The sequence below is a fragment of the Ailuropoda melanoleuca genome, chromosome 5 (assembly GCF_002007445.2).
Source record: "Ailuropoda melanoleuca isolate Jingjing chromosome 5, ASM200744v2, whole genome shotgun sequence".
Classification (NCBI taxonomy): Eukaryota; Metazoa; Chordata; class Mammalia; order Carnivora; family Ursidae; genus Ailuropoda; species Ailuropoda melanoleuca.
The window spans coordinates 40,455,998-40,470,718 of NC_048222.1; the positions used below are offsets into that span (position 1 = coordinate 40,455,998).

The 14,721-nt window shown below is 40.7% G+C and overlaps 1 protein-coding gene across 1 annotated transcript in view; it reads right to left on the reverse strand.

Moving 5' to 3' along the window:
• IQCH (IQ motif containing H) overlaps positions 1-14,721 on the reverse strand; it is a 209,783-nt gene that overhangs the window by 61,613 nt on the left and 133,449 nt on the right. Inside the window, exon 15 of the mRNA XM_034660782.1 lies at positions 12,065-12,256. Coding sequence (XP_034516673.1) covers positions 12,065-12,256 — 192 coding nt within the window. The remainder of the gene's footprint in view (positions 1-12,064; positions 12,257-14,721) is intronic.

A 14,721-nucleotide genomic window follows, 5' to 3' on the forward strand; every position in this document is an offset into this window, starting at 1 on the left:
TTTCTGTGCCCCCTTTTCACCCTCCCAAAGTGTGTCTATATAGGACTATATGTGTGTGTGTATTTATACTTATACATAAAATGTCTGTTATAAGTCAGCATGGGGGGCGGACATCTCCTCTAGCCTACAAGCTTGTGAAGTGAGTAGTTAGAAGGTTTCACCTCAGTGAGTCACATTAAGGTGGTAGACTACCAGTCAGTGGTTCAGAGGTCCCATCACCCTCGCGGAGTAAATCGTTTAGAGCTAACAACTCTGGGGGTGTGGGAAGGAAAGTATGTACCTTGTGGATGATAAACGCTGTTAGAAAAATTCACTTTCCTTTTTGGAAAAATTCAGAATTCGCGATTTTTCTTCCATCATGATTGCACTGGCTTTGCCAGCACACATTAGCTGCTGGCCTTTGTGGAGCTGAGGGTTCTAGAGCAGTTCCCATCCAGGAGAAACTTCGGCCCCATCTTTGCCATTGCACAGGCTTTCTCCAGTACCCACACGTACCCCCAGAGTGCACTGACAATAGTCATGACCTTGGAAGGTTCCAAGATACCTGCAGAGTGTAGGGCCCAGGGCCTCCCTCCGCCCAACCAAGGCATCCTAGAGAGTCTTGTCTATCAAGCATGGACCTTGCCTCTCAGCCCACTCTCTTTTTCTATCAAGAAAGTGTAAATTTGAAGGGAGAGGTATTTGACTGAAGGAAATTCACGATCTCTCAGGGGAAGCCGCTAGCATATCCAATTTAATGCTGCCCTCAATGACTAAAGCTACTTCAAACTCCAGAGAGTTAACTTTCCCAGGTAAATTCTGTGTGTGTGTGTGTGTGTGTGTGTGTGTGTGTGTGTGTGTGTGTGTTGGGGAGGATGGGAGAGGAGAAAGAAGGAATACAAATTAGAATGCTCTAAATATCAATCCCACCAAAACTCACTTTACTTTAGAAGTTTCTTTGCTAGATCTGCAGTGATGGATTAAGGAAAATAACTTCTTGGCTAATCACCTCCAGTCTCTCACATCACATATTGGTGGTGTTCAAAAGAGAAACCAAGGGAACTAGCTAGATTGTTCTGCTTTATGAAGATTTCTGATATCCCTAAATGCAGGAATGGAGGGTGGCATAAGGTCAGAAGGGCAGGACAATGACCTAAAAAAACTAAGCAAGACTGTCAGTGTTGAAAGGGGCCATATGGATCGTCTAAGTCAAATGCCTCATGTCACAGAACAGGGGCTGGAACTCCCGCAATCACGCAGTGAGATTGCAGGAGCTCTCTGGCTGCCTCTGACTCCTGGGTAAGTCTTATTCACCAGCCTTGCTGCCTCCTTCAGAGGGTAAAGTGTGGGCACCGTCAAAGGCGCTCAGGATTTGAATTGGCTGGTGGCACAAAGATGGAGAGAAGGGAGGGATTCCAAATTTAAGGGCAAATTTAGAAATGTTGCTTTACTGTGCACAGGATGCATTTACCGCTCTAGTCATTTTTTAGGTAAAATAATAGCTCTCACTTACTGAAAGCTTACCATGTGGCAGGCCTGTGCCAGAGATCTTTTATGTTTATTATCTCAAAGCCAGTCTCGGAGTAGACATTATCATTCCCATTTCATGTCACACAGCCATGAAGTAGCAAACTGGGATTCAAATCCGGTTGCTACCAGTATGCCATAGTGCAATGGGATCTGTTTCTGTAACTACTATCAGCGGGCATAAATGGTCAGTCTGGGTCAGATTAGATCACCCACATATGATGTAAGGCTGTGCTGTCAAATTGATGAAAAAGTGGTAGAGTGGACATCTGTTGTTGGCTGTCCAGCATCTTTGTCCCCTGGTTCAGGGTAACCATGTCCCAAACTCCCTGTCAGGAATGGCCCCTCCCTCATTCTTAGCTGTACAAGTTGATTGAGAGTGGCTCACCCTCAACTACAATGTTCTAGCTTCCTATTGTCTTGATCAAGGACAAGCTCCAGGAGCTACCGGCAGCCATCTTGCCACCCCGTGGACAGCCAGCCTTAGGATGGAGCAGACATTATGGGCAATGAGGAGGAGAGATGAAGAGTCACCGGGTCCTTCGTGGTATTGAGCCACTGGGTTAAGCATTGTCCAAAGTCAGTCTAATCCTTGGATTTTTCAGGGAGCTGAGATAGTCAAGCCGTTCTGAGTCGGATTTTCTGTTACTTGAAGTTTAAACATTTTAAGCGGATACAAATGGGCGGGCCCAGTGGTGGGCCCACAGTCCGTGCTGGACGCTTTCAGCCAGCAAACGTTCTGATCGTCGGTGCGTTGGTTACTCTCACTCTGCAATCAGTAGTGAAGTTTCCACTCATTTCTCTCGATTAAGATCATTAGGAACAGTCCCTCTTTAGAGTGCGAAAATATGCTGAGAAGATGAAGGAAAAATGAAAATGTCTTCAGCAAGTCATAAACTACTTCCCACACCTACTTAAAGTTTAAGGACTGCTTTAATACTCCATGTTTAATTGTTAATTGAGAATTTAAAAATCAAAAATGCCAACTTTGCCTTCGATGAGATGGAAAATTATGCTGCTGTAGAAGGTAACATAATGTAAAACAGCCAACATTACCAAGGCACACAAATGTTTTTGGTATGTAAAATTGCTTTGTAAAATATTTGCTCCATCTGCTGAAAGCGGCAAAGACAATTTTCCCTTGATAGCTAATGGCCCATTTCGGTTGTGTGGCAAGGGATTCGCTGCGGTGGCGGCTCTCATTAAACAGAATGGTGAAAACGCGGTATATAATTCCATACTTATGTAGCATTATCCACTCGCAGTTTCTCGAGGAGTCTGTCCCTCATTATGTGGGCCTCCACCTTGTACCAACATGCAGGCCTAGCAGTTGATTTGACAGGGGAAGCATTTTGTCCAACTGAGGCACATATGTTGTGCCTCCATTCCAAAGCTCAGCACAACTGCTTCACCCCCACCAGAAATGCTAGAGAGGTTCATTCCCTTTCAACTTTCCAGCACTTACACTGCTGTTTCTTTTCCCCCTCCTCACAGGGGGCCGTGGTGTTCTTTCTAGGTTCACCCTGTCGCGCTGCATGCTGGGGGTTTCAGCAGATCAAGATGAAGCGTTTCTTGAAATTCTTAATTGAACTTTGCACACACACGAAAGCAGGAAATTTGCCCCCCCCCCGCCTGGCCCCCCCAGGGCCCACACTGCCATTGTAAAAGCCCAACAAACACTGCCCTTGGTTCCTGGTGCATGTGGCAGCCTGTGATCTCTCTCTGTAAAGGAGTTGTTTACACTATGCCCTGAATTACTCCAACATCTGCTAAAGGAACAATTAAAAATAAATAATCCAGGGTGGTTTAAAAAAAGAAGAATATGTTCACAGTTTGGGAATGATATTAAAAAGTAGCTACAGCTGCAAGTGGCAGATTTTAAAAAAATATTTTTAATGTGGGAAAATGGGTTTAAAGGGAATTGTGCGAAATAGGAGTGACATCAAGTAAATACATGAGTGTTTTAAAGATGATGTGGTTTTTTAAAGCAGAAACCATGCAGTTTCAAAGTCAACCGCCAGTGGAAGTGGCCATAATTATTACTGGTAATAGGTCTCTTTCTTACCAGTTAGAGAAATAGCGTTGGTTGGGAAAACTGCATGTGCTAAAAAAGCTCTTTAACTGGAAATTGAAAACAAAAGAAAACACATATGCCCTTTGGACTCTGATTTTTCATTCAAGTGGGAGAGGAGAGGGGTGAATTTGTGGAATGAAATGAGACACTATCAGGAGGGTTTTTATTTTAATTTTATACAAAAGGAATGGGCAAGCAATTTACTTTTCTTAATCAGAATGAAGAGCCGTACCTTCTTTGGTATTTCCACGTGTACGGGTGGACATACTTGAGGCAGTTATGATAGCTTTATGTTTTTATTATTGCGTTCTTTCTACAGACCATGCTGGTGAAAATACCAGGGTAATAAATCAGTGAATTCCAAAAGTGAGGATTTTTTGTTGGATCTGGTACAATGATAGGAAAGTCCGAGTCTTCTCAAGGGCATCCCTCTCTCACCCGGGGGCACGGAGGACAGACGACCAGAAGCAAATGGCGCATTCGTAGGCGGAGAGTAAAACTTGTTCTGAATCTGTTCCAAGTACCCGTGCCTGCTCTGTGGTTTTCAGCAGAGCAGATATTTCCAAAAGAACTCCAAGGGGGACTTCCTGGATGTGAAAACACTAACCAATTCTCGTCTCTCTCATCTTTTGCTTTATTCCTTCCTTCCACGCTGTTATTGCGAAAAACTGGCAGTTAAATTCAATTGATTCAAAATATTCCGGATCCATATGGCCGCCAACCCTGGAGCTGAGGCGGCCATAGCGCCTCACTGCTGTTCTCAAGCATTTGCCTCTCCCCCAGTCCCCAGATGGTGGGAGTAGCATTTAAACCTCCTTTTCTCTGCCTTGTACAATAGACCTTGGCACCATTTCAACTGTTTACTCCGGTAATTAACAGCTCTGATACCACAACAATTACAACTCCTATACTCTCACCACAATAATGCTATGAATTAGTGAGAGCTAATGGCTGGAAGGTAGAGTGTTTCCAGACTGTGAGATCTGTGCATTTTTAGAATAAAATAAAAGGTACAAACAGCACGCTTGCAGTAGACAATGATTACCTAGTAATTAGTTTACACAAAGCTTCCTATTTAATGGCAAAGTGCTGTAATTAACGTGTGACAGAAAATCAAAGGGTACTTTGTAAGCATATGAAAAATTAACACTGCAGGCCCATAGCTTTATGTACTGATTAGAAGCATATTAAATCAATAGGACACACAGACCAACAGCTTGTATAGCTGGTTATTATAGGTCCTCGGAAGGGGGACCCGGCTTTCATTTACTGGGGGAGGCAATTTCCCTTCTCCTGTCATCTTCCTCAGGCCCCAGTGAAGTACCTCAAACCCATCCCTGGCAGCTTCGTGAAAATAACCATTGAACTGGAAGAAAACATTCTAAGTCATTCTCAGAGATAAGGAAAAATATGTAAATGATTAAAGCTTTCCAAGGATTGTGGTGACGTGCTGCTACACTAATTAGAAAAGACACCAACCGGAACCAGAAAATGAAGCAACTGGGTCTCAAGCTTGTGGTCAGAGTAAGCTCTACTTTATCAGGTCAATGCCTCTATTAGACATGTAGAAAATGAAAGTAACTGGAATTGTCTTCTGTTTTCAAGTGGTAAGAAACCGGACTGCTGTCAAGGTTTATTCTTTTAAAGGCATTATCTGGTAAATCACTGGGCAGGCACAATTGGGTCAATACTGCATGTCTTCAACAGCCACAATCCTATAGAATGATAATTGATGCACAGAACGATATTCTGGAAGTCTATGTGGGGCTAAAGGACCTTCTGCGTCACCAGAGGAAGATTAAATTGTACATAATTGTTCAATGTTACCTGCACTCTAATTGTAATACAATTTTATGGTAATATTGATAATAACAGGAAGCATTTCTTGAAGTCTTATTGTATGCTAAGTACATTGCTAGCCAGTTTACAAGGGTATCGTATTCAACATCCCACAAGGCAGGTACTAATGTTATCCCTCTTTTCAGATAAAAGGTAGAGACTTGGAGAGTGAGAAAGTGATTTCCCATAGTTCCCCCTAGTGACCGTGATGTGCCTGGGCTACAGAACCCCGCGGAGCCAGAACACCTCCTGGTTATCCTGAATGTTCAATTATTCAGACTAGTCTATTCCAACACTCATTCAGCTTACAAGGGAGTTTTCTACGTCAGCCTGGAGCAGGAGACTAAAAAAACACAAACAAAATATTTGGTTGCTTATCCAAGAAACAAGGTTTGAAATGCCCACCATATTTTTATTGCTACATTTGATCCTGAAGTTTGGCTACTCTGAGCTTTGTGAGAATTTATTTTTAGGCTTACTGAAATGATCACGCTACTGTATTAAGTTGAGGAAGGCCCTGAAAGTTTGTCACCACCATGAACAATCAGAGGGTGATATCTAAAACTCACTCTCATCACCCAAGAACATATATGGGTATGTGAGACAGTTGGGTTGCAAAAAGCAGGATCCTAGGGACTCCCCAGCAGGGGTCCGAGTTCTCTGCAGCTCTCTAGTGTGCCCTCCTACCTTTTGTCCCTGCTGCCTTTGGGGGAAATGCCAGCACAAAGGTTACTGTGTTCAGGAATGTTTGTGTTTCCCACATCTCTGTAGAAAGCAGAAAACCTGACCCTTGGGGCAGCGGGTCACAATGGCAGGGACCTGGAGGAGACCACTGCTCTGGGATTTTCAAACAGGGGTCTTTTCTTTCTTTTTTTTTTTTATTATTTTTTTTATTTTTTTAAAGATTTTATTTATTTATTCGACAGAGATAGAGACAGCCAGCGAGAGAGGGAACACAAGCAAGGGGGAGTGGGAGAGGAAGAAGCAGGCTCATAGCTGAAGAGCCTGATGGGGCTCGATCCCAGAATGCCGGGATCACGCCCTGAGCCGAAGGCAGATGCTTAACCGCTGTGCCACCCAGGCGCCCCAGGGGTCTTTTCTAAATGGCCTCATCTCAATGTGGCAAGAACACTGGGCCAGGGGAGTGGATGTGGGTTCCAGGTTAGACACCTTCGTTTATTAGCTACGTGAACTTGGGCAAGTCACTTAACTACCTAAAGCATCAGTTTCTCCGTCTGTAAACAGAATACAATACTTATCAACGGGGTGGAGGCAAATGGGTAGAAACCTCAGGGTTTTAATGAGATTGAATGAAACAGTTCCTGTAAAGTGCTGAAAGGCTTGGCACCCCCCAGCTATTCTACAATGCTAATTATTATTGTTGTTGTTATTATTATTATTATTGAGAAATACAGGGAAACGTCAAGACGGTAACAGTGTATATTCATATATCTAAGAAAATGCCTCATCTCATGTGTAGGCCTGTATACTGGCAGTTACTAAATACATAAAGATAACCTAAGAAGTCAAAATCTTAATATATAAAAATTAACAAGCATAAAAAACAAATAATTATTCATATGGAGTTTAATGACTAGGGAAAATGATTACCCTAGATTTTTTCGTCACCTAGAAAACCTAGATTTTCTCTCTTTTTTTTTAAGATTATTTATTTATTTATTTGACAGAGATAGAGACAGCCAGTGAGAGAGGGAACACAAGCAGGGGGAGTGGGAGAGGAAGAAGCAGGCTCCCAGCAGAGGAGCCTGATGTGGAACTCGATCTCGGAACGCTGGGATCACGCCCTGAGCCGAAGGCAGACGCCCAATGACTGCGCTACCCAGGAGTCTCTAGATTTTCTCTTAATACCAAGATGTTGTGTTTTTTTTAAATTTTATTTATTTATTTGACAGAGATAGAGACAGCCAGCGAGAGAGGGAACACAAGCAGGGGGAGTGGGAGAGGAAGAAGCAGGCTCATAGCGGAAGAGCCTGATGTGGGGCTCGATCCCATAACGCTGGGATCACGCCCTGAGCCGAAGGCAGACGCTTAACCGCTGTGCCACCCAGGCGCCCCAAGATGTTGTGTTTTTGATATAAGAGACAAATAATAAATACAGACGTGAAAAAAGGATCCCTTGCTAGTAAACAAGTAATAGCCATTAGAAGATGCATTTTGGCATCTAAAATAAAAGTGAAAACAGTTCATCACATCCAGTGCTGGTAAGGTGGTAGCAAAACTAGTATGCTTTTCTCTGCTGGCAGCCTTGGAAATTTGTACTACCTTCTTAGAAAGTAATGGGCAATACATAACAAGAGCCATAAAGGCATTCTGCTCCTGAGTCTTTCTCCAAAGGAAGTAATTCAGCAGAAGTAAAAAGATGTATACAAAAACCAAAAATAAAAACAAATCTTTACTCCCTCCTTGCTCTTCCTCCCCACTCCGAAAGTGGAAAATAATCTAAATTTCCAAGTTAGTTGAATGGTTTAATATGTCAGAGTAAATCAGTATAAGGGAATATTATACAGCCATCAATTGTGACAACTACCTGTAAACGTGGAAGATGTTTAGGATCTGATGTTTAAATAACGTATATACTATATTGTAGCTATAAGAAATGTAGTGCACTTGAAAATTAATACACAAAAACGAAAACGACAAAGTTTGGGGAAAATGATTTTGTACTTATTTGGTTAAATATTTCTTTGGTCTTACTACGTTATCATTTAGCTTTTCTAAAAAAATTATGTGGTTGCAGGGTAATGGTTCTTTGGGATCGCCTAAGATACCTGCTAAATTCCACATAAGCACCAAGCTCAACCATCCTACAGCAGCTCCTGTGACCCAGAGGCAAGGGCATCTCAAGAGATGGAGGTCTTCACAATAGAAACATGGGGTTCTAAGGCACTGACTAGGTAGGTGATAGTCCTCCTCTGTAATTTTGTTTGCTGATTTCATTCTACAAGGAAGCAAAACAACCACTGTGGTTTATTTTACTTCTTCTAGGTGTGGATGCCTTGAATTTATATTTTTAATATTAATATAATTTTTATTTTCATTTTAAGTAGGCTCCACACCCAGTGTGGGGCTTGAACTCACAACCCTGAGATCAAGAGTCACGTGCCCTACCTACTGAGCCAGCCAGGTGCCCCTGTATTTTTAATATTTTTAAATATAGATTGTTTTCCTTGGTGATTTCCAAATTAATTTCAGATGTCTAACAAAGTACACAAAAGTACAAGTAAATATAAAACTGCCTTTGGATGGGCTAAAATAGTGATATTATGTAGTAACATTCAAGAGGCAGTTCAATTTCCTTTTCCTCCTTTCTCGCCTAGGTAAGCCTTCGGCACCAGGGAAACAGAGGCCCAAAGAAGGGCTGCACAGGGAAATCCAAAAGTAAACTGGCTTAGCTCTTTACATGGAGAAACTGTTCTAGAAAGACCTATTCTTACAAAACAACCTTACCAGTAGCATTTCTGCCACAAAGCCAGTCTCCTAGGAGTGAGGGAGGGAAGATTTACCCTTTACAAAAGGAAAGAAAGAAAAAGACCACAAGAAGGATTGGCACCACAGCAAATGTCTGCTGGGTCTCCCTACACGGTCTTGGGTGAGAGCGGCCAGGAAGGCTTTTCCCCTACAAGCATGCCTTCCTTTGTTTAAGCCTTTCTTTCTACTAAATGAAAAGAAATAACCCCCACTGGGGAGCGGGGTGTTTGGAGTGTGTGCAAGTGTGTGAATTCATTAAACCTTAACAAGCATTGAGTACTTAAGTGAGCGAAGTTTACTGGGACCTGTTGGGGGAAGTAGGTTTTGTCAGTTGACAGGATGAAGAGAGAAAGGTTGGTACCAAACCACCATGAAAACAAAATGAGAGCTGTGTTCTGTTGCTGCCGTGGCCCTCATGTAACATTTATGCTTTTCCTAAAATCACCTACATGTCTATACTGATTTTTTTTTAATGTGACTACAGCTTTTCCAGCGTTTGTTGACTCCACGACTTTATTTCGAGTCTCAATTGCAACCAGTCAAATAACTCTGGCTCTAAATTAGATAAGTAGAAAAAAAAGATGATGTTTGTATTAGATCTTTGAGTCTACACTGCATCATGCCCACATCTAAAACCAATATCTGCATAAGATGCAAGAGAATCTCAAAACAGTTCAAACTCCCATAAACAGCACTGTTTTTAATCTGTTGCCTACAACATACCAATGAGAAAAATCATGGTATCGTGTCATAAACTGCTATGCAAATGATGCTATTTGTAAGTATTAACATAATTTAGTGCTTACAGTCATATTCTCATTTCTAATAATTCTCCCAGAATGGAGTCTTTCTCTGGACTCTTAGCCTGCAGGATAGTCTTTCATCAAGAAGCTGAAATTTTTAATAACCTGCCAGCATATGTTTTGTATGTGCCAGGCTAGGCTTGATGACACAACATCTTCATTATCAAAAGAAACAGGTCTACAAACTGTAATAGGACATTAAAACATGCCTGTGCTCATAAAGTAATGCTTTGATGTCTAAATGTGCACCATTTCTGTGGTCTTCTGGAACAAAGGATAATTCTAATCCTAAATTCTCAATAGCTGCACTCAATGGAGACGGCAGTTCACTTCTACTCTGAATACAATTTCACTTTGAAGGCAAAAGAATGTCAATAGTCTCCTACCAAAAAAAAAAAAAAGCTCTTTGGAACCACTTTACTTTTTATTTTTATTTTTGACTTCTAACTACATCCTGGCTAAGCACAGTCCCTCACAATATTAAAAAGATTTCTCAATAATTATTTTTTCCTTGTTAAGTTAAAAAAATGATGTAGATAATTAATTATTCAAAGTTTCACATTTAATAATATTAACACTAACACCAAATGTATTTGGTGACAATTTTAAATGGTGTAGTTTAAAGTAATTGAAATTAAATAACGTGTAGTAAGGCTTTTAAGTGCGATTCAGGCACATGTCATTATTCTAACCATTTTTTAAACTTAGAGTCAAACATTTTAAATTTATCATAGTCTAGTGTCAGGGAATTCTTTAAAAATTATTAGCTTGAAATACTGAGAAAAATACCTTGCACACTAACATTTTGATTTTTTTAAAATAAAAAAGTCTTATTTTCATGGTTTAATCTCAGCACTTTTTCTTTAAAAAGAAAATTGAAATAAATATACAATATGAAATAAAATCCAGTTTAAAGAGAACACAAGAGAAATCTCTATGGGCCTCAAAATTAAATACATTTTCCTTGTTTTATTTTTTTTTTCTAGAAGAGTAATTCACTTTGGTATCCTTTAAATAATATGTAAAAAGCTGGCCATGACAGGTAGTGCATTTAGTCCATTCACTGATGGAGGGGGAAGAAAAGCCCAGAATAGATCATGGGGAGAACAGTAACATTTGTCAAAAGGAACTCTCTCTTCTGACTGTTCTCTAGATTTATTCGTCATTTCACTTCCACAAGAATAATGTGGTTCTCTCTTGTGTGCCCCTCCCTTTCCATCACTTGTGTCTTGATTCATATACTGTTGTAGTGGGTTGCTCAAAGCAGGTGCAGCTCACTGCCCAGCCCACTGCTATGTACATCGGCAGGGAAGAAATAGGTTAAGGGAATTTGTGCCCGAATTTTCCTCATCAGTTTTGCTTTCATTGGTACATCAGCCAGAGATCTGACACTCAGAGAAGCCAGGGAGGTCTAGGCCTCTGGATGCAAAGTGAGGCAGCTGTAAGAATGGTGGGTTTAACTGATATATTAAGCCATTAAAATTACTTTAATTATTAAGTAAGTTTGGAACAGACTAAGAAGTTGTACAATTCATCCTTCCACCAGTATACATGGAAAAACCTATACACATCTAGTCATATGCTAAGGCTTCTTTCCTATTATTTAGCTTTTGCTGGGAGATTTTCTGGCTGAGATGTATTATTTTCTCAACATCTCATAGGGACCAGCAGTTACATAAATTTCCTTGAACTGTCTTCAGAAACATATGACTGCTGACAGAATGCTTTTATACGTTAGCTTCTAGGTGACAACCATTCACTACTAGAATTTGTCTCTCATAATAAAATACAGCCAGCTTAATAACAACACTTGTTAGAAACATGATCGAGACCCACTTAGACCAAAAGATGAGATTTGTAATGCAATTTGAATATGGTAAAAAAAAATTACTTCCTAATTATCATAATCAACTTGAAGATGTGACTGAAGATTTTTAGGACCCAGAGAAGAGACATTTAAAATAACCTAATCATACAGGCTTCCAGTAATGGAATGAATAAGTCAGCAGAGGAACGTAGTCAACGGTATTGTCATAGCACTGTGTGGTGACAGATAGTGGCTACGCTTGTGGTGAGTAGCGCATAATGTATAGTTGTCAAATCACTGTTTGTACACTCTACTCATGTTTAAAATTTTTAAAAATAATAATAGAAATAATGTTAAAGTAACTCGATCAAGCCCATTCACTTTGTGTATGAGGCCTAAGGCCCAAGAAAGGCAAAATGACCCGCCTAAGATCTCACTGCTGACAGATGATTCTAGCAGAAAGTGCTTTCACCTCCCAGCTGAGCCTTTTGCATCCTCCACTAACTGCTCACAGGCACCCTGGACTTACGTCAACATTGAACTCACTTGTGCCCATTTCTTCCTCCAGTTCTCGTGGCCATATCTGCTTCTCTCCTGTAGGAACCACTGGTAGCACTGTAGGTGGGAAGGAATGTCACAAAATGCAGTCCCATTTCCTCCAAACTCATAGTCCATTTTAAAGAGCCAGCGTTGAATTTCCAGGTGATCTATGACCAGCTGACCCAGCTGTTCTAGCATCTGTGGGACCCAAGACACAGCAACATTTAATATGATTCGTTTTCTAGATTCCTTCTTATTGTATTAACTTAGTTGTACTTAAGTGTATTCAAATGGTCTGTTTGGTTATCTTCTGATTATTAAGACAGATTAGAAGTTTTATATAAATATATATATATATATATATATATATATATATAATGTGAAGAAACCACTAACCACTGGGACCAAAGGTATGTTTAAAAGTATAGTCTTATTTATGGGAAATCTGAATTATCATTTTGCTGGTTTTTGAAGGCAAAAGAATGAATCTCTGAATATTTGTAATTGAAGTCTTGGTGTTTTATTTCTCTTTTAGAGCATTATGTGTTTAAAGATTTTATTTATTTATTTGAGAGAGAGAGAGTGCACACACAAGGCAGCACGAGTGGGGTGAGGGGCAGAAGCAGAAGCAGACTCCCCACTGAGCAGGGAGCCTGATGTGGGGCTCGATCCCAGGACTCCAGGATCCTGACCTGACCCAAAGGCTTAACCTACTGAGCCACACCATAACGAGTTATAGTCTTGAAAACTTTACCTGTTTGGAGCTTTGCTGAGTTTCTAAATGTTATAACCTATAAAAGTTTAATTGCTTTCTCATTAATGTACGTGAAATGCATTTGTTTGAGTGGTCAGTTGGCCAAGTATGTCATACGTATTATGTGAACAAGACAGGTAAAGGAGATAAAACATTGATGAAAACAACTATGTTTTATTTGAAACAGTATTCCCTCAAGAAATGGGCTCAATCCCATGGAAATGGAAGGGATAGAAGTTGAAGATTTATTATCACAATGATGGCAACATCTAACATTACTGAACTCTTGGTAGGAGCCGGGCCTTTGGCTAGGCTCTTTACATGACTTTTCTCTTGTAATACTAAAAAATGAAGCAGACATCACTATTACTTCCATTTTATATATGAATAACTGAGACTCAGCTGATTTATTATTTTTTTTAAAGATTTTATTTATTTGAGAAGAGAGAGAGAGGGCGGGGGGAGGGCCGAAGGGGAGGGAGAGGGAGAAGCAGGCCCCCTGCTGAGCAGGGAGCCCCAGGCAGGGCTCAATCCTAGGATCCCAGGATCCTAACCTGAGCTGGAGGGTGACGCTTAACAAACTGAGCCATCCAGGTACCCGGAGAATCAACTAATTTAAATAACTTGCGCACAGTCACCAGTCACCCCGTGTTGAGTGGAAAAGCAGAGACCCCACCCAAGATGCTCTGACTCCAGCACCTAAGTTCATTCCTTCCCCTCCATGCTGCCTACCTCGGCCTGCGGAGAGGAGGAGGGGGGTGAGGTGGAGAGAGAAGTCAGAATAGGAGCAAGAGAAGCAACTTTCCTTGTAGTCAATTAAGCCACTTGGGATAAATTTGAATCAGGCAAAGCCTATAGCCCAGATTACTTGATTGTAAGTAATGCTCTACTAGTAGAGCCTGGGGGAAGAACAACCCATTAGATCACAGAATGATTTTTTGTCTGGTCTTCCCGTCAGACGTTCTGGTCTGAATTACCCAGAAAGAAACAAAACAGTACTAAGCATTCTTTCTTCTGAGCTCTCTTGACTATGGTCCTCTGTACTTGGGGAGGTCTCTGTGACATTCTTATTCTCTTCTCTTTAGATGAGTTTTTGCTCACCGAACAGATTTTTAATTTTTGGTTTTTTAACCGAAGAGTGCGAAAGACTCAAGATTGTAGTTCTGCTGAAGTCTGGAGGTAGAAGATTAGAATTATTTTGATTAAAGACACAATCTGTTCTCCTGTGTTGTGTCTTCTCAGCAAATCTTCCTGGGGGTGTTAGACTACACAGCAGCATGGAAGTGATATCAAAATGGGCATACTTGGGATTCCCGAAGCCCCATGCAACCATGGGGTATTCAATTAGGGTGGAAATGGAATTGTCTTAGCTCCCTAATTATCAAGTAGTGTCTGTAGATAATTTGGTGTTTAAATGACAAGTACTCTTGTCTACATACCATATGGCTATGAGCATAGCCTAGGAAGGTTTTGTAATGTGCCTTCCAAAGTTGCATCTCTTCTTTCTCTAATGTTGTGTTGAGAAGACATAGTCTATATTTAATCATACTTTGCTGTATCATGATCGCACTTTGCAGAAGTAGAAATGGTCTCTGGTTGTTAATATCTGATGAAATTCTCTCGCTAACGTATGGAAAGGTGTTCCAGCCTTTTTAGTGTTCTGGCCTTCATAGCCTTTTTCATTGTATGTTCAGATATATTGTATATTTAGAGGTTCAACTACTAACAGAATTATTATCTGTTTCTTCCAAATCCTATTATTTGTTGCTTCTGAGAATCCTATAAATGGGTGTCTGTTGATGGATCCCCTACAGTAATGAAGAGGATCAATAGTATTGTAAAGACTGCACCACTGGAAAGAATTATGTGCTATCTTTAAGTGAAAATTGAACAGTGCTTTTGAAATAGC